At 48.9% G+C, this 22,078-nt stretch overlaps 1 protein-coding gene across 11 annotated transcripts in view; it reads left to right on the plus strand.

Annotated features, from left to right (window-relative positions):
• Positions 1-8,084: 8,084 nt before the first annotated feature.
• Positions 8,085-22,078, plus strand: part of PGS1 (phosphatidylglycerophosphate synthase 1) — a 51,017-nt gene continuing 37,023 nt past the window's right edge. For all 11 annotated transcript variants that reach the window (XR_008481729.2, XR_008481732.2, XR_008481731.2 and 8 more), the window contains exons 1-2: positions 8,085-8,244; positions 19,535-19,724. Coding sequence is in view for 1 of the 11 variants with exons in the window: in XM_002748797.7 (XP_002748843.2) it covers positions 8,102-8,244; positions 19,535-19,724 (333 nt within the window). In the remaining 10 variants the exon portion in view is untranslated. The remainder of the gene's footprint in view (positions 8,245-19,534; positions 19,725-22,078) is intronic.

A 22,078-nucleotide genomic window follows, 5' to 3' on the forward strand; every position in this document is an offset into this window, starting at 1 on the left:
AGGAGTTCGAGACTAGCCTGGCCAACATGGTGAAACCCCATCTTTACTAAAAATACAAAAAATTAGCCCGGTGTGGCAGTGTGCACCTGTACTTCCAGCTACTCAGGAGGCTGAGGCAGAATTGCTTGAACCCGGGAGGCGGAGGCTGCAGTGAGCCAAGATCGTGACACTGCACTCCAGCCTGGGTGGCAGAGCAAGACTCCATCTCAAACAGAAAAAAATCCAGGGTTTCACTCTGTCACTCAGGCTGGAGTGCAAGTGGCTACTTGCAGGCACGATCCCGTTACTGATCGGCACAGGAATGTTTACCTGTCTGGTTTCCCACCTGGGCCTGTTCACCTTGGGCAAGCCGGTGGGGGTCACCATATTGATGCTGAACTTAGTGTGAACACCTGATGGCCGGAATTCCTGGGCTCAGGCGATCCTCCTGCCTCAGCCTCCCAAGTAGCTGAGACCTCAGGCACGTGCCACTGTGCACAGCAGAAAGCTGTTTACTAACCCAGGAGTTGGCCAAGTATGGGGCACAGGCTGGAGGATGATTTTTGTAAATAAGGTTTTATTGGAGCAAGCCAGGCTCGTTCATATTGTCTGTGGCTGCTTTCACACCAGAGCTGAGTAGCTGCCACCAAAACCGTCTGGCCTACACAGTAGAAAATACTTATTTATTTATTGGTGTGGGTTTTTTTTGTTTGTTTGTTTGACTTTTTTGAGACAGGGTGTCAGTCTCTCACCAAGGCTGGAGTGTAGTGGTGTGATCATGGCTCACTGCAGCTTCAATGTCCTAGGCCCAAGTGACCCTCCCACCTCAGCCTCCCAAGTAACTGAGACCACAGGCATGAGCCACCAGGCTTGGCTAATTTTAAAAATCTGTGTTTTGCAGAAATGGGTTTTCACTATGTTGTCCAGGCTGGTCTCAAACTCCTGGTCTGAAGCCATCCTCCCCCTTGGCCTCCCAAGGGGGATTATAGGCTGGAGCCACCACTCCTTGCCTAAAATATTTACCATTTGCTCTTTAAGAAAACATATGCTGACCCGGCACAGTGGCTTACGCCTGTAATCCCAGCACTTTGGGAGGCTGAGGCGGGCAGATTGTTTGAAGTCAGGAGTTTGAGACCAGCCTGGCCAATATGGTGAAACCTTGTCTCTACAAAAATACAAAAAAAATTAGCAGGAGGTGGTTGTGTACGCCTGCAATCCCAGCTACTGGGGAGGCTGAAGCACAAGAATTTCTCAAACTCAAGAGGTGGAGTTTGCAGTGAGCCGAGATCATGCCGCTGCATTCCAGCCTGAGTGACAGAGTGATACTCTGTCTCAAAAAAAAAAACAAAACAAAATTAGGCCGGGCATGGTGACTCATGCCTGTAATCCCAGCACTTTGTGAGGCTGAGGTGAGTGAATCAAGAATCAACTGAGGTCAGGAGTTCAAGACCAGCCTGGCCAACATGACAAAACACTATCTCTAATAAAAATACAAAAAATTACCCGGATGTGGTGGCGGGCACCTGTAATCCCAGCTCCTCAGGAGGCTGAGGCATGAGAATCGCTTGAACCCAGGAGGCGGAGGTTGCAGTGAGCCGAGATGCACCATTGCACTCCAGCCTGGATGACAGAGTGAGACTGTCTCCAAAAAAACAAAACAAAACAAAAACATATGCTGAGCTCTGCTTGGAGGGAAGAGAAGTGTGTCCTATGCCAGAGAGAGCTGGGGTTAGGGCCTAGTTTTGGTGGGAACGGTATCAGGGACTGGGAAAGATCAGAGTCACAGCTTAGCAGGGAGATTGGAACTTGGGGAGGTGTTGGGGGGATGAAGACAGAAAAAGGGTTGGGGCCTGCGGGGAGACCCAGGGCTCAGGGAAGCTAGCTCCAAAAGGTGGACTGAGCTTCCAGGCTTGCAAACCGATAGCAAATATTAGGTCAGCAGTCTCCCCAGAAGGCCAAGCCACCCTTGTCCCCACCATTGGTGGAAAAGCGAGACCACTGTGGTTCCCTATTCTAGCTGGGAGGCTCCAAAGCTCACTGCCTTCCGTCTGTGTGCAGTCCTCACTCCAGCATGTGTTCTGGGGCCAGATCCTCTTCACCGTGCCCACAGCATGCAGAGATTCATGAGCTCGCATTCTGATGACACAGAGAGACAAAACACACCACAGCAAACCATTCGGTCCCTGTAAGGAAGAAGAAGAAACTAAAATCATGGTATCCAGGTTGGGAAGCCATTTCTAGGGGAGGGGACGTTTGGACACCGCTCAGGATGAGATGAGCTGGGGGAAGGTGCTTCTGAGCAGAGGGAAGAGCAGATGTCAAGATGCTGAGGAAGGCTGGGCACAGTGGCTCAGCCTGCAATCCCTGCACTTTGGGAGGCCAAGGTGAGTGGATCACCTCAGGTTGGGAGTTCAAGACCAGTCTGACCTACATTTTACTATCCTTTAGTAGAAACCTTGTCTCCACTAAAACTACAAAAAAATTAGCTGTGGGTGGTGGTGGGCACCTGTTATCCCAGCTACTCGGGAGGCTGAGGCAGGAGAATCACTTGAACCCGGGAGGCAGAGGTGGCAGTAAGCCAAGATTGTGCCATTGCACTCCAGCTTGGGCGACAAGAGCGAAACTCCGTCTCAAAAAAAAAAAAAAAAAGATGCTGAGTGGGACATGGGCTTGAGAGAAGGCCAGGCTGGTGAGGTTGGGCATGTGCCCAGGGGAAGAAAAGAGGGAGAGGGAGGGTTTTGAAACCGTCTTTGCAAAATTGTAACTGAGGAAATTAAGACAATAAAAGAAACCAGACCTAACTGACTCCATCTTGCTTCTAACCTTTAAGCTGTCCTTGTTCATATCCGGGCTTAGGCAAAACTAACTTTCCCAACTAACTTTGGGGAGGAATTCAGTTCATGGTTTGACTCTGAAACAAAATTGCTAACAGCCGTTTCCGGCAAAGCCCCCTTCTTGCCTGGGGACCTGTCTGTCTTTGTAGGACTAACAAATTAGCTACAGGATTAGAAATTCCGGTTTAGAGACCGTGCAGCCTCCAGCTCCAAGAGTCTGAACCTCCCCAAATTGCTCCTGGGGATAACATCACTATTGTAAAACCGCAGATCAGTGCTTGAGATATGTTGCAGACCCTGCACTCAAGGATCAGCTAACACCACCCAGACCGGTTATCTGGCCCAACCAGTTATACCATCCCACCCAGAAACAGATGACAGCCAGAAAACCTCACTTCAGCCTACTATGATTCCATCTCCAACCGGACCAGTAAGCACTCCCCACTTCCCAAGCCCCCTACCCTCCAAATTATCTTTAAAAACTCTGCTCCCTGAATGCTTGGGGAGACTGATTTGAGTAATAGGAAAACTCTGGTCTCCTGCACAGCTGGCTCTGCGTGAGTTACTCTTTCTCCATTGCAATGCCCTGTCTTGATAAATCAGTTCTGTCTGGGCAGTGGGCAAGGGGAACCTACTGGGCAGTTAGATTCATTCCATCTCCAGCAAGCGGGCTGCATTCCTTCGAACAAAGAGCAGGCTCCTCACAAATAGCTGATGAGCTCCCCTGTACAGTTTCTTGTCTCTGGAGGCAGCAGGTGGGCTGCTTCCTCCCTTTGGAATTTGCTAACAGCACTGTGTTTGGGAGAGACCCTCTCTCAGCAAGCAAACTGTAGGGTGTGGGGGCGCTTCCTCTTGTGTTTCTGTGATTTTCGGTTCAGGGAGTGAATCACAGGCAGTGAGGCAAGGGCCATTGGCTCAGGATTTCCTGGTGTTTCCTGCCTGGGAGAGCAGCACCACTCTCGGGGCAGCAGCCCACCACTCCTTGACGTCAACTCTTCTAATGAATGGGTTTCCTTTTCCGTTTGGGAAGCCTGGGATCTGCCATCAATCCCGTCGACCCTGTCTTTCTAACCCTGGCACCTCCTGTCTGGGAAGGAGTGAGGGCAACTAACGAGAAGGCGGTGGGTGAGGGCAGGAGGGCGAGGGGACTCAGGGAACAGATGTCTTCTCGTCTGCAGTCACTGAACATGGGAATTCAGGAACCTGGTCTGCAGTAGTAGTGCTGCAGATTGTGAGCCAGCCAAGCAGCTTTGGGATACACTGGATGCTCCCAGGCAGGCTCCCTGGGTCACCTGTGTTGTCTGGGAGGGTCTTATCTTCTCTACTTGTTTTTTGGTAACTAGCCTGCTTGAGACCTCCTGACAGAATGCATGTGCTGTCATCCTATAAATGTAATCATTTAAAAATTGCACAAGCTCTGAAAACCATTAATTACCATTTTTGCAATGTCTCAATGTATGTGTCCTGTGGCAAAGTCGTGGTTGCCTCACTCTGGTGATAGCTTTGTCTGTTTCAAACTAGCCATGAAGCCCAGCAGCTCTCAGTGTGTGGTCTCAGAAGGGACTGGGTCATTCCTTGATGTTTATCCTTAGTGTAAATACTTATTAGCTTGACTTACCATGCTATCAATACTGCTGTCTGTTAACTAGCATTTATTTAAGGTTGGGAACTCCCAGGGAGCCTGTACCATGGTTGTTTATCTTAGTACCTCGGGCAGAAAGCTCCCGGCTCTTCCCAGGATGATAACCAGGCTCCCGTGGCCTACCACGCGGAGCTCACGACCGAGCAGGGTGTGTAGCCACGCAGCAAGTGTTCACTCTGCAACAACTGTGGGCCGGGAACAGTGCAAAAGTGGAACTGGGCAGTGGATGGCCTCATTCTAGTTACTGGAAGTTAGGAAATTTGATGATTCACCATTTCTAACTTGGAAGGGTTGAATCAAATTCCATGTAGCATTAGTAGAGCCATCTAAACGTAAAATAAAACTTAAAACCAGTCTGAAATACTTGTTGTCAACAGTTTGGAAACTCCTTAATGGCACCAAATAACCAACATTAACGTTTGGGTGTATTTACTTTCAGTCTTTCTGAAAGTAAACATATTTCCTCTTTCTTTTTTCTCTATCTTTTCTCTCTCTCTCTCTCTCTCTCTCTCTTTCTCTCTCTTTCTTTCTTTCTTTTTTTCTTTCCTTCTTCACACAGAGTTTCCCTCTTGTCACCCAGGCTGGAGTGCAATGGCTCACCACAACCTCCACTTCCCAGGTTCAAGCAAGTCTCCTGCCTCAGCCTCCCGAGTAGCTGGGATTACAGGCATGCACCACCACACCTGGCTAACTTTTTGTATTTTCAGTAGAGACGGGGTTTCTTCATGTTGGTCAGGATGGTCTCAAACCCCCAACCTTGCATGATCCATCTGCCTTGGCCTCCCAAAGTGCTTCCTCTTTCTCTTTCTCTCTCACACCTTTAATAAAAAGCGATGGTCTCTACTCCTTGGTAATTTGGCTTTTACATTTAATGTTATTAACTATTCTTCCAGAACATGTTATTTTTAGTGATAGATGGTCTTCCAACATACTGCTGTATCATTATTTAACCAACCCCTAACCCCTAAGATTTGCTTCCACACTTTGAATATCGTGAACAAGGTTGAGATGAACATTCTTATGGGAATGTGTAATTGATTTCCCTGATAATCTGTGGATGTGGACTTTGGAGTGTTTCAGTGTGTCCATATCATTTTAACCTCACATCACAGTAGACTATGATTATGTCCTAAAGCCTTTCCAGTTTCCAGGTCCCACGTGGGCCAGCCAGGGAGCTGCATATAACAGATCAGAGCACACCTCTGCCGCCTTTCAGAATGCCACAGGCTTTCCATTTTAAAATTAGCTGCAAAAAGTGTTCTTTGGTCGGGCTCGGTAGCTCACATCTATAATTCAAGCACTTTGGAAGGCCAAGGTGGGCAGATTACTTGAGGTCAGGAGTTTGAGACCAGCCTGGCCAACATGGTGAAACCCTGTCTCTACTAAAAATACAAAAGTTAGCTGGGTATGGTGCGTGCGCCTGTAATCCCAGCTATTCTGGAGGCTAAGGCAGGAGAATCTCTTGATCCTGGGAGATGGAGGTTGCAGTGAGCCAAGATCGTGCCACTGCACTCCAGCCTGGGCAACAGGAGTGAAACTCCATTTCGAAAAATAAAAACTGTTGGCTGGGTATGGTGGCTGACACCCGTAATCCCAGCACTTTGGGAGGCCAAGGTGAGTGGATCACAAGGTCAAGAGATGGATACCATCCTGACTCACATGGTGAAACCCCATCTCTACTAAAAATACAAAAATTAGCCAGGCGTGGTGGTGCATGCCTGTAATCCCAGCTACTCAGGAGACTGAGGCAGGAGCATTGCTTGAACCTGGGAGGTGGAGGTTGCAGTGAGCTGAGATTGCACCACTGTACTCCAGCCTGGGCAGCAGAGCAAGACTTCATCTCACACACACACGAAAGTGTTCTTGGTATATGAGGATGTGCTCCTTCAGCTTTTTGGGCATAGAACTGTGTGTTGCCAGGGGCCAGTGATATGTTTGCATGTGGGCACATCAGGAGGGTGGAAGACTCTGTTCATCTCACGAAGACTTGCTGAGGCTGTTCTGTGCCATGGAGCTCCAGCTTCCAGGGCTAACAGGGTGAAAAATGGTGCCCCCCTCTGGTGGGGATTTTCCGTGGTTCTGTGCACCTCAGTGAGTCAGTGTTAACTGGGTTACAAGACTTTGTACAAGAACAGACTTTGTTCAAGTTTAATACCTTAGGGGTGTTGCACATACCTAAAGAACACCCTATCAATTACAGCCTCAAGCTGTAATTTCCCCACTTACCAGTGAGGAGTCAATTGTTATGTTTTTTTTGTTTGTTTGTTTTTGTTTTTAATAGAGATGGGGTTTCGCCATCTTGGCCAGGCTGGTCTTGAACACCTGACCTCATGATCCACCCATCTCGGCCTTCCAAAGTGCTGGGATTACAGGTGTGAGCCACTGCGCCCGGCCCATTATGATTATTTTTTGATGGAGTTTTGCTCTGTCATCAGGCTGGAGTGCAATGGCACAATCCTGGAGTACTGCATCCTCTACCTGGTGGGTTCAAGTGATTCTCCTGCCTCAGCCTCCTGAGTAGCTGGGATTACAGGCACCCACCACCACGCCCAGCTAATTTTTTGTATTTTTGGTAGAGATGGGGTTTCATCATGTTGGCCAGGCTGGTCTTGAAATCCTGACCTCAGGTGATCCCCCACCTCGACCTCCCAAAGTTCAGGGATTACAGGCGAGAGCTACTGTGCCCAACTCAGGAGTCAGTTTTGACAGCCGGTGGCCAGGCTTGATGGCTCATGCCTGTAATCCCAACACTTTGGGAGGCTGAGGGGAGAGGATCGCTTGAGCCCAGGAGTTCAAGACCAGCCTGGACAACATACTAACACCCCCAACTCTACAAAAAAATTTAAAAATTAACGGGCATGGTGGCACAGGCCTGTAGTCCCAGCACTTTGGGAAGATCACCTGAGCTTGGGAGGTCGAGGCTGCAATGAGCCAAGATCATACCACTGCACTCCAGCCTGGGAGACAGACTGAGTCTGTCTCAAAACAAACAGGCGAGGTGCGGTGGCTCACACCTGTAATCCCAGCAGTTTGGGAGGCTGAGGCATGGCCGGGGGGTGTGGATCACGAGGTCAAGAGTTCCAGACCAGCCTGGCCAACGTGGTGAAACCCCGTCTCTACTAAAAATAAAAATATTAGCTGGGCGTGGTGGTGCATGCCTGTAATCCCAGCTACTCAGGAGGCTGAGATAGGAGAATTGCTTGAACCTGGGAGGCAGAGGTTGCAATGAGCCTAGATCACGCCGCTACACTCCAGCCTAGGCGACAGAGCAGGGCTCTGCCTCAGAAAAAAGCAAGCAAGCAAGCAAACAAAAGCTTTTCTGACGGTGAGTTGGAGCCAAGGTGAGTTGAGCCTCTAGGCTGCACCCTTTCCTCCGCGGCCTGTGACGAGTGACTGCAGGAATGCAGGCCGCCTGGCGTTCTCGCGTGTTTAACGGGCAGACTTCCTACCCCCCTCGTGCGGCGTGACCACTGTCCCTCGCCTGTGCCCCCAGAGGAGAAACTGAGGCTTGGGGGCGGTGTAGGGCCGCCCTCCCCGGGCCGGGGCTTCCGCGCCTGCGCGCCTGTGCCCCTGCGCCGTGTCCACTCTCGCCTTTGTCAATAAAGTTAACGCGCGTCAGGAGCGGAAGCGGAAGCGGCTAGTCTCCATGGCGGTGGCGGCGACAGCGGCTGCAAGACCCGTGTTTTGGAGGCGACTGCTGGGCCTCCTGCCTGGCCGCCCCGGGCTGGCCGCGCTCCTGGGACGCCTGTCCGACCGCCTCGGCAGGAACCGGGACCGCCGGCGCAGGAGGTGAGAGAGGCGGCCGGGGCTAACAGCGCAGCCCTAGAGGCTGCGGCCAGGCCCCCCGGCGCTCAAACTTCCCGGGCCCGGCGTCCTGGGCATCCGCAGCGAGTCCTTCCCGGGTCCCCGAGCCAGTTTCTGCCTCCCGGGGCTCAGCGCCTGACTTATGTGCTTCTTCACTGGCCTGCTTGAGGGAGGGTGAACGACCCGTGCGCCACTGTCGGTCGGGTCCAGCCGGCGGGCCTCCTGCGCAGTCCTGGGAGTCCTTGCTCCCCCTCTACCTTGTGCTTGGTGGCGAGCCCCGGCCACTGTGCACTTACACATTAAAAGGGGCACTGTGTGTACATGCAGGGAGCTTCAGTCAAGCTCCAAAGGCAATGTTTATGTCGTGGTTTCGGTCCCAGGATGTGAGTGTCAGAGTTAAGAGGGGTCTTTGCCTTAAGTAATCCTGGCTGTGAGGTGACGGCGTGAGTGAATCAGCCTTGCTGGGATTTTGTGTATGCAGCGTTTCTCACATCCTGCCGGAGAGAGCTGTGAAGCAATCCTTAGTAACATTCAGGCATGGGAAGAGGAACCACTCGAAACATTTTTTACACATTTCAAAGGGCTTGTGTTCTGGAAAAATACTGAAGTAATTATGTAAGTGATGAAGTAGGCTTTGGAGCAATTTGTTCAGGCAGTGGTCTTTTAAAATAAACATTTGCCGAGAACATGCTGGCCTGAGGCTCGATAATATTAAAAAAAAAGGGGGGGGGGAACAATTCTTTTGTGTGCAAATAGTTTTCTTACTTGAGCCTTAAGCTTGATCTTAAAAAAAAAAAAATCTTAGAACTGCTTCCGTTAGTTGAGGTTGCATTGTGTTAGATTTTCTAACTGTATCTGTACTCCTTGGGTGAGGTTGGCCTCCTGGGGTGAGAGATCTAGTACAGAGATCTGGAGTCCAGTCGTGTGCTGATTCTAGGTACAGAAAAGAGCTTGCTTCATAGTGATCTATGGCGGAAGATTTTCATCGAAAACTCAAGTTTGATTTAGGGGAATCTTTAGGTGATAGAATCAGGGCAGGATGGAACTCTTGGAAACCTACTGCTCAGAATGGCTCTAAGTTTCACAGTGTTAAACCAGTGGGACTGGGGCTGTAAAAGAAATAGCCTCTCCATTTTCTGCGTTTTCATGTTTTCATTGTTTAGCAAAAGACCAGCTCATCTTAGTGGGCGGTGAAGTCAGATGACTTCTGTGTCCTGGCATCAAACCACTGAGATTTGGTTTACAGTTTTGAAAAAATGTTCTGTCCTCAAAGACAAGATGTTTAGATGACTTTGTCATTTCCCCCTATATGTTTAAACTGTATGAAAAACACTTCAGTATTGATCATTGTTCAACATTGGAATTGATTACTAAAGGATGTTGGGACAGTTGACACAAATTCTTTTTTAAAAATCTCTCATGAGTGTGCTTATTTGTTTTTTGGTGTTGGCGGGCAGTTTGGCAGTGGAGATAGTCTAAATTGACTTTCTAAAGTCTTTTTCCTGAGTAGTATGAGTGGATGCAGTTTGTGTGCTTTCGTCTTTCTTCATTAAGCTGAGAGAGAAGATTGTTTCTCTGGGACAGCAGTTCAACCAGCAACTCAGTTTCTTGGGCATTAAGACAGAAGTTCTTGTTTTATAATCCTTGGAAATAATGGCTATGGTGGGACCAAGGAATAAAACCAGCATTGAGTGGTAGTGTAGGTTTCTGAGCCTTTCTTTGCCTTATTCGGTGCAGTTTTTTCTGAATCGTTGTGGCTTTGGTGTTCGAGTTATTCATGTGTGTTGTGGCTGCTCACCCCTTATTGGCTGCTGACTTTCATTTCTTCTCCTTTATTCAGTTGCATCTCCCAATTTCTCATTCCCCAAATGATGTGGTTTCTTGTAACTCGCTGATCATCGATTCACTGATAATAGTTGTGTGCAGTCAGGAGCTTAAATTATTTTATGGTTTAGCTTGTCAATCTGAGTCAGCTGTTGGAGGGCCAGTGAACCCTCGTGAGGAGAACGTTCCTTTTACTGCCGTGGTTTCCTTTCAGGCATAGAGACAGCCACAGAGACAGAACTCTACTTAAAATTATTTCTAATTAATGATTTAGAAGTACTGTCATTTCCTCTTAAGCTAGCATCTGACTCATTATCATTAGGGACCACTGGGTCCATTAATTTATTCATCTTGTGTGTATTGAGCACTGCTGTGCTGTGCTAGGTACTCAGGAAGCAAAGATGAAGACACAGCCCCGCCTCCAAGATGCTCAGCCCCATAAACAATTATAAGAAGTAGGTAGAAGGTCATGGCAGTGCCTTGGAGAGGTCATGGAAAGCTTCCTGGTGCAGTGGCTCAGAGCTGTTTTGAAGGAAGGGTAGGAGTAGGCAGGTTGGGTGAAGAAGAGGGGGAGTGGATGTTCAAGGAATGACAGTGTGTGACATGGACTGCAGCAAAAGGCAGTTCTGAGGTCCCGCCAATACTGAAACCATTTCCAGGAGCTGACTGGGGGTACCAAGTAGGGGTTGGAGGGAGGGAAGAAGAGGAGCTAGGAGCAAGCCTGGGTCACAGACCCAGGAAGACAAGTTCTGAGATTCCATGTATAATTTCTTTTGATTCTGGTTCAGCCTGAGATGGTGGGGGCTTTTATATGAAGTCAGGGGCAGTGGGAGCAGAAAAGAGGGCTGGGTTAGAATCAGGCTGGGTCCTGATGGAGCACATGGATACTGATACGTTTCACGAAAACAGGGAGTGAAAAAGAGGCTCAGGTTTTGAGGATAACGGATCTCGGCGCACTACAACCTTTGCCTCCCAGGTTCAAGCAGTTCTCTGCCTCAGCCTCAGGAGTGTCTGGGATTATAGGCGCGTGCCACATTTGGGTCATGTTAATCAGTACCCAGGTTTCTCCAGGTGAGCTGTTTAGTGTCCAATTGACTGGCAGAACTGGAGCTCAGGAGAGGGAGATGCATGCTTCAGATGGGGTTTTTTTTGAGTCATCCAGCCACACAGAAAGGTCTTGTTACTTGGAGTAGATGAGACCAAGCGGGAATTATTTCATGAGGGCATTAGTTCCTGATCTTGAACTTGACTACCATACAAGGAAATATTTTATCTGTGGCTTACTTTTTTTCCTGTTTAAACTATTTTCAGTTTTAGCTATCTGTGCAGAATTACCTTTATGTTTGAAACTTTTTCACAATTCTAGGAGCTTGTGAGTGTGTGTGTTGATGGGTAGGGGGTTCCTAACTTCTCTGAATTTTAAGAGGGATACAGGTGAGCAGCAGATTGTTTTTGGTTAGATTTTCTTCCATTGTAGTGGCAGGTCACTCGTTTAATCTATATGTAGTTTCTACTCCGAGGGACCACCAGATTTCCAGAAGTTACTTTTCTTTGAACTTCGTGATGTTGGGATTCAGTCTTCCTTACTTTTTAGAGTTAAGTATAACTAAACTAATCTTGGTTTATTTATGTAGTATAATGGATGGGAAGGGGATATTTAGAATTAAAGCATGGTTTTTGCAAATAATTCAGGTTGAATCTTGCAGTGAATTTAAAGATTTACAACGGACTGACTTTCCCAGTTGTAGCTTTAAGTTAATGGTACCTGAGTATCCCCGAGCATATTAGAGTTGGTGATGAGTTAGACTCAATCAGTTGTCTGCTGGTAGGCAGATAGAAACTGGCCTGGGATTAAAATGGTCTGAATGGGAATCCCTTTGTAGTAGTGTGATCTGATTAATGTAAATGGGTCAGTTTTGAGGGTGCTAGGAATCAGGCTGGCTGAAGCCCTTTGCAGTTGTAGAATCTGTGATCGGTTCTCGTCAGGCACTTTGATGTGCCTGGAACATTTGGCTACCCAAGCTGTATTGTGGGTTATAAATATATTTTGGATTTCTGGCCCCCCAGTGTAATTGATTTCCTTTTGGCTCCGCCAAGAGGACAGTCATCTAGTCAGCATGTGGCCAATTGCTGGCAGCCCGGGCCTCTTGTGCCGGACTTGTTATGGGAGTTCAGCAGGCCGTTGGTCTTTTGTAACCTACGGGAATCCACACTCATTTCCCTTCCACGGGGTTAGGTCTTGCATTAGTCAGGAACGGCCGCCTGCTGCCAGGGTTGCAGGAAGTACGGTACCTTCGTGTAGTTTCTGGAGCCTTTCTCAGGAAGTGTTATGACTGTTGCTTTTTCTCATCCGTTCACTTTTTTACATTTAAATAATTGTGATTGAGGGGGTAGGGTGAGTTTTTCTCAAAAAGTAGTTTCTGAAAATATCGCAATCCAGAGAGCTCGGTTTCTTTTAAAAAACTTTTCTGTTTTTCATCGTTTTGTACAGATTTGGATGAGCTCCAGGCCACAGTCTGTACCTTATGGTTAAAGAAGGGCCCCTGGACCTTTAGACCGCGCCTCTGAGGGACACTGAATGACCGACCTGTGTTCGGTACAGAGAGCGCAACTTCCGCCCTGCTTAGCAAAGATAGCCCTGCAGCTTCACTGTACTTTGTTCAGAGTCCCACATACCCTGTTTTGAAAAAAACCCCAAGAAGTTGGCCTGTTACATGTGTCTCATTGGTAGTGGGTGACATTAAGTACTGCAGCTCTAGGGGAAACATGTGTTCTCTGACATGGGGAGAAGCTGGGGGAGGGGCGTCTAAAGGTGCAGTGTGGACCACGCTGTAATTCCCTGGTGTTTGCCTGTCTTCAGTGGCATCCCTTCTCTGAGAACGCAGGAGCTCGGTAGGGCCTCTAGACGCTGCTGACACACAGAGGAGAAGGGCGAGGGGTGCCAGTGTTTTCCATGAAGCAGAGCACGAACAGCTGCAAAATGGTGAAGTGGAAAACCGTCTCCCCACAAAAGGGAGAGTTGACTTCTGTTTTCCCCAGTTTTCTTTTGTAAACAGGTGTCTTCCATAGCTTCTCAGCTGCTTCCTGCTCTCACTGTTTCAGTTTGGCCGATTATTGTGAGCTCAAGTCTCACTGAGGCCTCTAAGGGGGGTTTGTGTGTGTGTGGGGTGCATCGTCCTGCCTGGGTGGCTAAGCAGGCTTCCACTCTCCTTCCTTGGTGGTGGCCCCAGTCCTGGCTTGCCGCTTCCTTCTCGAGGAAGATGTGGATCTTCCTCGAGATGATGGGAAAAAATTTTCCTCCTCTCCCCAAGGTACCCTGCTGCCTTCTTTGGTCCTCTCTCTTGACAGAGCGATGGGACCCCCAGGTCAGGGGTCCTCAGCACCCAGGCCCTGCCCATTCCTCAGTTCAGTGAATTTGCCTGCAAAGATGCCGCAGGAAGCTTTAACTCAGGTGACTGAACCTTTCTCCACGGTCAGGCATCCTGTGGGTGATGGCTGGAGCTGGGCCACTGGCTGGTCCTCTGAGAAGATGCTGGTCTCATTTCACCTTTAGAATGGCAGGCTGAGGATTGTTTTGCGTCGTCTGTTCATTTTTTTTGGTTGTTGCTGAGGTTGGTGTGATGATGTAGTACAGCTGGTCTGATTTTGAGTGCTGAGGTACTGGCGGTAGGGAGTATCACCGGTTCTTGCCCTGGTCCTGTTCTCTAAACTTCTCCAATATTCTTGAGTAAAGGAGTGGTCTTTAGAGAGGAAAGGGTGGCAGAACTTTATTATCTGAGTCCCCAGCCCCCACCACTTCCTCCTTCCTATAACTAGAACTGGGAGCTAGATGGTGTCTAGAAAGAGATGATTCAAGGGAGCCCAGGTCTCAATGTGGAAATTGTGTGTGTACTGGTTTAGTTCTCTAAATGGGGAGTGTGACATGTAACTAGGCTTTTTTGGTAAAATAACCACAGCCTCTCTGCCTCCTCATGTCTCTTCGGGCTTAGCTTTGAGACTGGGCCATGTGGTTTCTTGGTAAGCCTCCCTGGGGTGGGGAATTGCTTGAGCAGGTGGTCAGCCCCTGGAGGCTGGGATTGCTGTGCGGTGGGGCTGCTGCTATCACGGGGATCAACCTTTTCTGAGAAAATTCCCAGGAGTTATGTTGTAGAAAGCTGGGAACCTACCCCCATGGGGTTCTGGCTGATGTGAAAGAATAAAATAGGCCCTTGAGCATCTAGCAGTGTAGGTTCAGAGCAGGAGTTGGCTCTTTACACCCTGGCTAATGTGCTTCAGTTAGATGATTTTTTCCTTTTTTTTTTTTTTTTTTTGGAGAAGAAACTCTCTCTGTTGCTCAGGCTGGAGTGCAGTGGTGCGATCTCTGCAACCTTCACTCCAGGTTCAAGCGATTCTCCTGACCCAGCTTCCCAAGTAGCTGGGACTATTGGCATGTGCCACCACACCCAGCTAATTTTTATATTTTTAGTAGAGATGAGTTTCTACTGAGTTGCTGGGATTACAGGCGTGCACCACTATGCCTGACTAATTTTTGTATTTTTAGTAGAGATGGGGTTTTGCCATGTTGGCCAGGCTGGCCAGTCTCAAACTCCTGACCTCAGGTGATCTGAATGCCCTGGCCTCCCAAAGTTCTGGGATTACAGGTGTGAGCCACCACGCCTGTTTTTTTTTTTTTTTTTTTTTTTTCTGAGGAGGAGTCTTACTCTGTAATCCAGGTTAGAGTGCAGTGGCACAATCTTGGCTCACTGTGGCCTCGAATTTCTGGGTTTAAGCAATCTTCCTACCTCAACCTCCCTAGTAGCTGGGACTATAGATGCATGCCACCATGCCTGGCTAACTTTTAATTTTTCTAGAAAGGGGGTTTCTCTGTGTTGCCGAAGTTGGTCTTGAACTCCTGGCCTCAAGTGATCCTCCTGCATCAGCCTCCTAAAGTGCTTGGATTATAGGCATGTACCACTGTGCTTGGCCATTCGGTTTTGTTGAGTGACACCAATCCACATGTGGTCTCCGTGGCATATGGTGTAATTGTGGGGACTTCTGTAAAACAATTGGCCCCTATGTTAAGCAGCTTCCTTTTTGGGGCATGTCAGACTGGCACTTGAAGCTTGAGTCTCCTCCATAATGTATCCATGAAACTTAGTTGGCTTTCAGTTCCTTCTCCTCTCTAACAAAAATAAACCTGTCAGTACACAGATTAAACAGGAAGCCAACATAAAAAAGCCTTCAAGAGCTCTTGGCCTGAGGCCCTGGTGGAACATTCCCAGAAGGAGCTGCCTGGTAAGGAGGAGACCTGCTTAGGATAGCGCCAGGACCTCTGGCCTCATCAGTCTTGTGCCTGCCGAAGTGGGTTTCTGCAGGTAGGATGGAGGAGATAGGTGGACCCTGACATCTGTGTAGACTCCATGTGTGTGTGTTTTCTCTGGACTGTTGAGACCCTCTTGAGTTTTTCTGCTGAGAGTGGTCTTGTTGGTTCCTGCTTGCTTGCTTGCTTTCTGCACTTGACCTCCAGGATCTGGACTATTGAAGACCTCTTGGGTTTTTCTACTGAGAGTGGTCTTGCTAGTTCCTGCTTCTTTCTTTCTTTCTTTTTTGTTTTTTGAGATAGAGTCTTGCTCTGTTGCCAGGAGCCAGGCTGGAGTGCAGTGGTGCTATCTTGGCTCACTGCAACCTCCACCTCCTGGGTTCAAGCAGTTCTCCTCCCTCAGCCTCCTGAGTAGCTGGGACTACAGGCGCGTGCCACCACGCCAGCTAATTTTTGTATTTAGTGGAGATGGGATTGCACTGTATTGGCTAGGATGGTCTCAATCTCTTGACCTCGTGATCTACCTGCCTCGGCCTCCCAAAGTGTTGGGATTACAGGTGTGAGCCACCGTGCCTGGCGCTTCTTTCTCTCTTTCTTTCTTTCTCTTTCTTTCTGTACTTGACGTCCAGGATTAAGCGATTGTCCCACCTCAGCCTCCCAAGTAGCTGGGACTACAGGTACGGGCCTCCATGCCTGGCTAATTTTTTTTTTTTTAATTTTTTGTAGAGACAGGGTCTTGCTATGTTGCCCAGGCTGGTCCAGAGCTCCTGGCCTTAAGCAATTTTCCTATCCTAGACTCCAGAGTGCTAGGATTATACGTGTGAGCCATTGCACCCGGCCCAGTCCCTGCTGCGTATGTTCGTTCACACTGCTGGGAATACCCTCCTCTCTGCACTCCATGTTTGAGTCCTGCCAGCTTTTTGAGGCCTATTGGAGGTAGAATGCTGCAGAACCTCCCAGTAGCCCAGGCATCACCAGCTCCCCTTTTTGATGCCTTGAAGCACATGCACTATTTGGACATTGATTTAATTTTAGCATCTTTTCTTGAGTTCTTAGATGATATCAGGTATGCAAGTCTGTGAGCCCACCAAGGTTGTGGGAGGCAGAGACTGCCAGGTCCATTTGTGCCGTCCATGGTATGCCACACGCGCTCACATGCTGGCTTTTTTTTTTGGAGAAGAAACTTTCTCTGTTGCTCAGGCTGGAGTGCAGTGGTGTGTTCTTGGCTCACTGCAACCTCTGCCTCCTGGGTTCAAGCGATTCTCCTGCCTCAGCCTTCTGAGTGGCTAGGATTACAGGCACCCACTGCCATACCTGGCTAATTTTTTTGTATTTTTAGTAGAGTCGGGGTTTCACTATATTGTTCAGGCTGGTTTTGAACTCCTGACCTCAAGTGATCTGCCCTCCTCGGCCTGCCAAAGTGCTAGATAGGTATGAGCCACTGTGCCTGGCTCCGGCTCTCACCTTCTATGAAGGCTGTGTGACCTGGAGCAGTACAGATGGCACTTGGTTTTTGGATGGTCTGAGAGATGGCAGAGGTGCCATGAGGCAGAGGAGACATTGATCTTATGCTGCTGTTGCCCATTTCGCCCACCACAAACCGTGTTTCATTAGTGAATATTAGACTCCAGGCCCCCTTGGGGCCTCAGGTTGGTGGGTTGCTGTGTACCTTTCCCATTTTCTCATGGTTTCTGCTGCACTGAAGGGTCCTTCCCTCTCCTCCCTCTAGCTCTGCAGGAGGGTGGCCCAGGATGTGGGAAACCCAGGCAGCAGCGAGCCCTGCTTTACACATCTAGGCCTTTTGTTTGCAAGCTGATGCCCGGGAGTGTCATCACCCCCTCTAGAGACAGTGGGGGAAAACAGCTGTTTCCCACCTCTGCCCTTGGTGGCCACGGCCAGTCCCAGACTTCCGGGATCCACAGAGCCAGCACCTTCTGCTGTTGACTGAGGTTTTCTTGGCAGTGAATTGGGCATGACCAGTGGGCTTTCTGGGAAGTGCAGCTGTGGGCCATCTGGTGTCTGTGAAGGGACATTTACGAACCCAGGGAAGATTCAGGGCTTTATCATGAAGCAAGCAAGTGAAATCATCTTCCTGGAATTTGTGGCCATTCAGACCTTGGGATGTTTGAACGTCCTCTCCCCCGAGTCCCTCTTGAGGTCACATACTGAAGCGGATTTTCCTGCTGCTGTTTGCAGGACCAGGATTCATAGTAGGTCAAGTTTGTGTGGGGTTCTCGGCATGCAGTCCCTCTGTCTCTATCCCCTGTAGGTTTTTTAGTCATTGAGCAGCAGAAAGGTAGCTCTGGGCAGAAACGCATCTCCTCCAGCCTCAGCCTTAGCCTCAGTGGAGTGTGGCGTCTGCCAGAGCTGCAGCTTTGTGTGGTCAGGCCAACACTGGCCAGAGATGGTGTGTGACCCCACCAAAGAGGATGTGTCTGATGTTGAAGGGGCATGGCTCATCATCACTTTTTTTTTTTTTTCTTGAGACAGAGTTTCATTCTTGTCGTCCAGGCTGGAGTGCAATGGCACTCTCAGCTCACTGTAACCTCTGCCTCACAGGTTCAAGCAATTCTCCTGCCTCAGCCTCCTGAGTAGCTGGGATAACAGGCGCCTGCCAACATACGCGACTAATTTTTTTGTATTTTTATTTTTAGTAGAGATGGGGTTTCACTATGTTGGCCAGGCTGATCTTTGAACTCCTGACTGCAGGTAATCTACCTGCCTCAGCCTCCCAAAGTGCTGGGGTTACAGGCGTGGGCCTCCATGCCCAGCCAGGGCTCATCACTCTTGAGAGGAGCTCCTTTTCTCCAGCCTCTTCCTGCTCCAGCTTTTCTTTCCAAGTCTGATTTTGATTGATTGAGACAGGGTCTTGCTGTGTCACCCAGGGTGGAATGCAAAGGCATGATCATAGCTGGAAGAACAGCCTTGGGCTCAGGCAATCTTCCCGCCTTAGCCTGCTGAGTAGCTGGGACTAAAGGGGTGTGCCACCACGTCCAGCTAATTAAAAATTTTTTTTTTTTCTGAGACCAAGTCTTGCTTTGTCACCCAGACTGGAGTGTAGTGGCTTGATCTCTGCTCACTGCAACATCTGCCTCCCAGGTTTAAGCGATTCTCCTGCCACAGCCTCCCAAGTAGCTGGGATTACAGGCGTCTGCCTCACACACCCAGCTAGTTTTTGTATTTTTAGTAAAGACAGTTTTACCATGTTGGCCAGGCTGGTCTTGCACTCGTGACTTCAGGTGATCTACCTACCTCGGCCCCCAAAGTGCTGGGATTATAGGTGTGAGCCACTGCGCCTGGCTGGAAATTGGATTTTTAAAGAGAAAGGTTTCTTTTTCTGGGTGCTTCCTTGAATAGAAAACTTGTTTATCTCCTGATTCATAAAGCGGCGCGTCTGGGCTGTAATCATCAGACTCCTGCGAGGCTTACTCTTGTACCAGGTTCTTTTAGTGGTGGGCTGTAGGCAGATTTTTTTTTTTTCCCTTGAAATGGAGTTTTGCTCTTGTTGCCCAGGCTGGAGTGCAATGGCATGATCTCAGCTCATTCACCACAACCTCCGCCTCCCTGGTTCAAGTGATTCTCCTGCCTCAGTCTCCTGAGTAGCTGAGATTACAGGCATGTGCCATCATGCCCAGCTAATTTTGTATTTTTAGTAGAGACAGGGTTTTCCTTGTTGGCCAAGCTGGTCTGGAACGCCGGACCTCAGGCGATTTGCCCACCTTGTCTTCCCAAAGTGCTGGGATTATAGGCGTGAGCTACTGTGCCCGGCCTGTAGGCAAATTTTTTTGAGGTAGAGTCATTAGAAGGTTGCCATGTGGTGGCAAACCATGTAGGAGCTTTTGTGAGTTTACTTGTGGAAGTTCTAAATTAGTTCTTGAGTTTGGAATCACAGTGTGGGTTTATCTGTAGGTATTGACACTTCTTAAGTTGCTTAATTAGTAGGCTCTTTAAGGAATAAGAGGAACAGGTGCTGAAGGAAAAATCCTTTAGCAGTGCTTGAGTTGGGCCCACATTATAAAATGTTCTAGAAAATCTGACATTCATAAAACAAAAACGCACTCATCTCCCAGCCCCTCTTCACCCCACAGTAACCGAGGGGGGCTTCTGCAGAAGTATTTGAGATATAACCCTGTTGCATATTTCTTTAACTAGGTCACCATGGCTGTTACTGGCTCCCTTGCTGTCCCCAGCTGTTCCCCAGGTCACTTCCCCACCGTGCTGCCTGTGTCCAGAAGGTGTGCACCGGTTCCAGTGGATCAGAAACCTGGTTCCAGAATTTGGAGTCTCCAGTTCTCATGTTAGGGTGCTTTCTTCCCCGGCAGAGTTTTTTGAGCTCATGAAGGTAAGTTGTGTCTAAAGAAAACAAGTTCGAGTTAGAGCTTTTGGGGGATCAGGTTGGTGAGTCCCGAGTGCTTTCTAGTCTAGGAGCTGCTGCTAGCTGCTCAGCTTATTCCTTCTGGGTTTTGCCTCTCAGGTTTCAGCTCATGGATGGTTGAGCTAAGCCACAGTCAGAAACTTACCTGTGGGGCCAGTGTCTCAGGTGGAGAAGCTCTGAGGAGGCAACAGTGAGAACAAGGACCTAGACTTATTTATTTTGTTATTTTATTTTTATTTTTTTGAGATGGAATCTCCCTTTGTCACCCAGGCTGAAGTACAGTGGCGTAATCTCAGTTCACTGCAACCTCTGCTTCTGGTGTTCAAGCAGTTCCCCTGCCTCAACCTCCCCAAGTAGCTGGGACTATAGGAGTACACCGCCATGCCCAGCTAATTTTTTTTGTATTTTTAGTAGAGATGAGGTTTCACCATGTTTGCCAGGCTGGTCTCAAACTCTTGACCTCGGGTGATCTGCCCACTTTGGCCTCCCAAAGTGCTGAGATTGCAGGTGTGAGCCACTGCGCCTGGCCTATTTGGTTATTTTTGAGATGAGGTCTCACTGTGTTAACCAGATGGGTCTTGAACCACTGGGCTCAAGTGATCCTCCCGCCTTGGCCTCCCAAAGTACTGGCCATCCCATGTGGCCATGGGCCTAGACTTTGATTTTTTTTTTTTTTTTTTGAGGCAGAGTTTCGCTCTTGTTACCCAGGCTGGAGTGCAATGGCGCGATCTCAGCTCACCACAACCTCTGCCTCCTGGGTTCAGGCAGTTCTCCTGCCTCAGCCTCCTGAGTAGCTGGGATTACAGGCGCGCGCCACCATGCCCAGCTAATTTTTTGTATTTTTAGTAGAGACGGGGTTTCACCATGTTGACCAGGATGGTCTTGATCTCTTGACCTTGTGATCCACCCACCCTGGCCTCCCAAAGTGCTGGCATTATAGGTATGAGCCACCGTACCCGGCCTGATTCTTTTTTTGTTTGAAAAGGAGTCTCACTCTGTCACCCAGGTTGGAGTGTAAGGGCATTGTCTCGGCTCACTGCAGCCTCTGCCTCCGGTGTTTAAGTGATTCTCCCGATTCAGCCTCCTAAGTGGGACTCCAGGTGCATGCCACCATACCCAGCTAATTTTTGTATTTTTGATAGAGATGGGGTTTCACTGTGTTGCCCAGGCTGGTGTCGAACTCCTGACCTCGTGATCTGCCCGCTTCGACCTCCCAAAGTGCTGGGATTACATGCGTGAGCCACTGCACCACGCCTAGACTTTGATTCTTGTGAGCACACTGATTCCTTTTGTTCCGTGGTGAAGTTGTGGACCCTGAGAAGGGAGGTTAGTCAGGACCTGTGGGCTGCATGCGTATGGGTTTCACCATATTGGTCAGGCTGTTCTCAAACTCCTGACCTCAGGTGATCCGCCCACCTCAGCCTCCCAGAGTGCTGGGATTACAGGCGTGAACCACCGCTCAGGTGAGGGCACCCTTATCTAGTCTGTGCGTGATGGACTCCTGACCCTGGAATCATCTCCAAACATGGTAATGTCATCTTGGTAGATGTAATTGATAGGAAGTAAAATCCTGTGGGTGGGGATTTGATATGCATGAAGAGGCCTTTCAAGATAACTGGGGAATTTAGGCATGCTGGGTCTAAGCCTTGTTGTCTTGGTTCTTTAGGAACTCTGTCTTAAGTGTGTGCCTTTCCTTTCCTGGTACTGATGAAAGTTTTGTATTTGGGGTTCAGCTTTCAACACGTTACTCAGGTTTACATGCCACATCTAGTTATTCTGGTTAAACTGCTAATTGGAATGAAGTAATTCAACACTAACGAATTTTTAACAGCATGAACTCCCTGAGTCTGTATCAGCGATGATATTAGAATGAATGTCTGGCCGGGTTCGCTGGCTCACGCCTGTCATCCTAGCACTGTGGGAGGCCGAGGCAGGTGGATCACCTGAGGTCAGGAGTTCAAGACCAGCTGGCAAATATGGTGAAACCCTGTCTCTACCAAAAATACAAAAGGGTGGTACACACCTGTAATCCTGCCTACTTGGACACTGAGGCAGGAGAATCACTTGAACCCAGTTGAACCCAGGAGGCAGAGGTTGCAGTGAGCTGAGATTGCACCACTGCACTCCAGACTGGGTGACAGAGCGAGACTTAAAAAAAAAAACAAAAAACCTGAACGAACGTCTGATGGCTGGGCAAGCAGGCAGAATGCTGGGAGACAATAGGAAATGTAGGTAGAGACTTACCTTTGTGCAGAAAATGAACTCTCAGTCATTTGAATGGTTGCCCATTTCTCTCCTTTTGCCCTCTCATTCTGTTGAAC

This window comes from Callithrix jacchus, chromosome 5 (genome assembly GCF_049354715.1).
Source record: "Callithrix jacchus isolate 240 chromosome 5, calJac240_pri, whole genome shotgun sequence".
Lineage (NCBI taxonomy): Eukaryota > Metazoa > Chordata > Mammalia > Primates > Cebidae > Callithrix > Callithrix jacchus.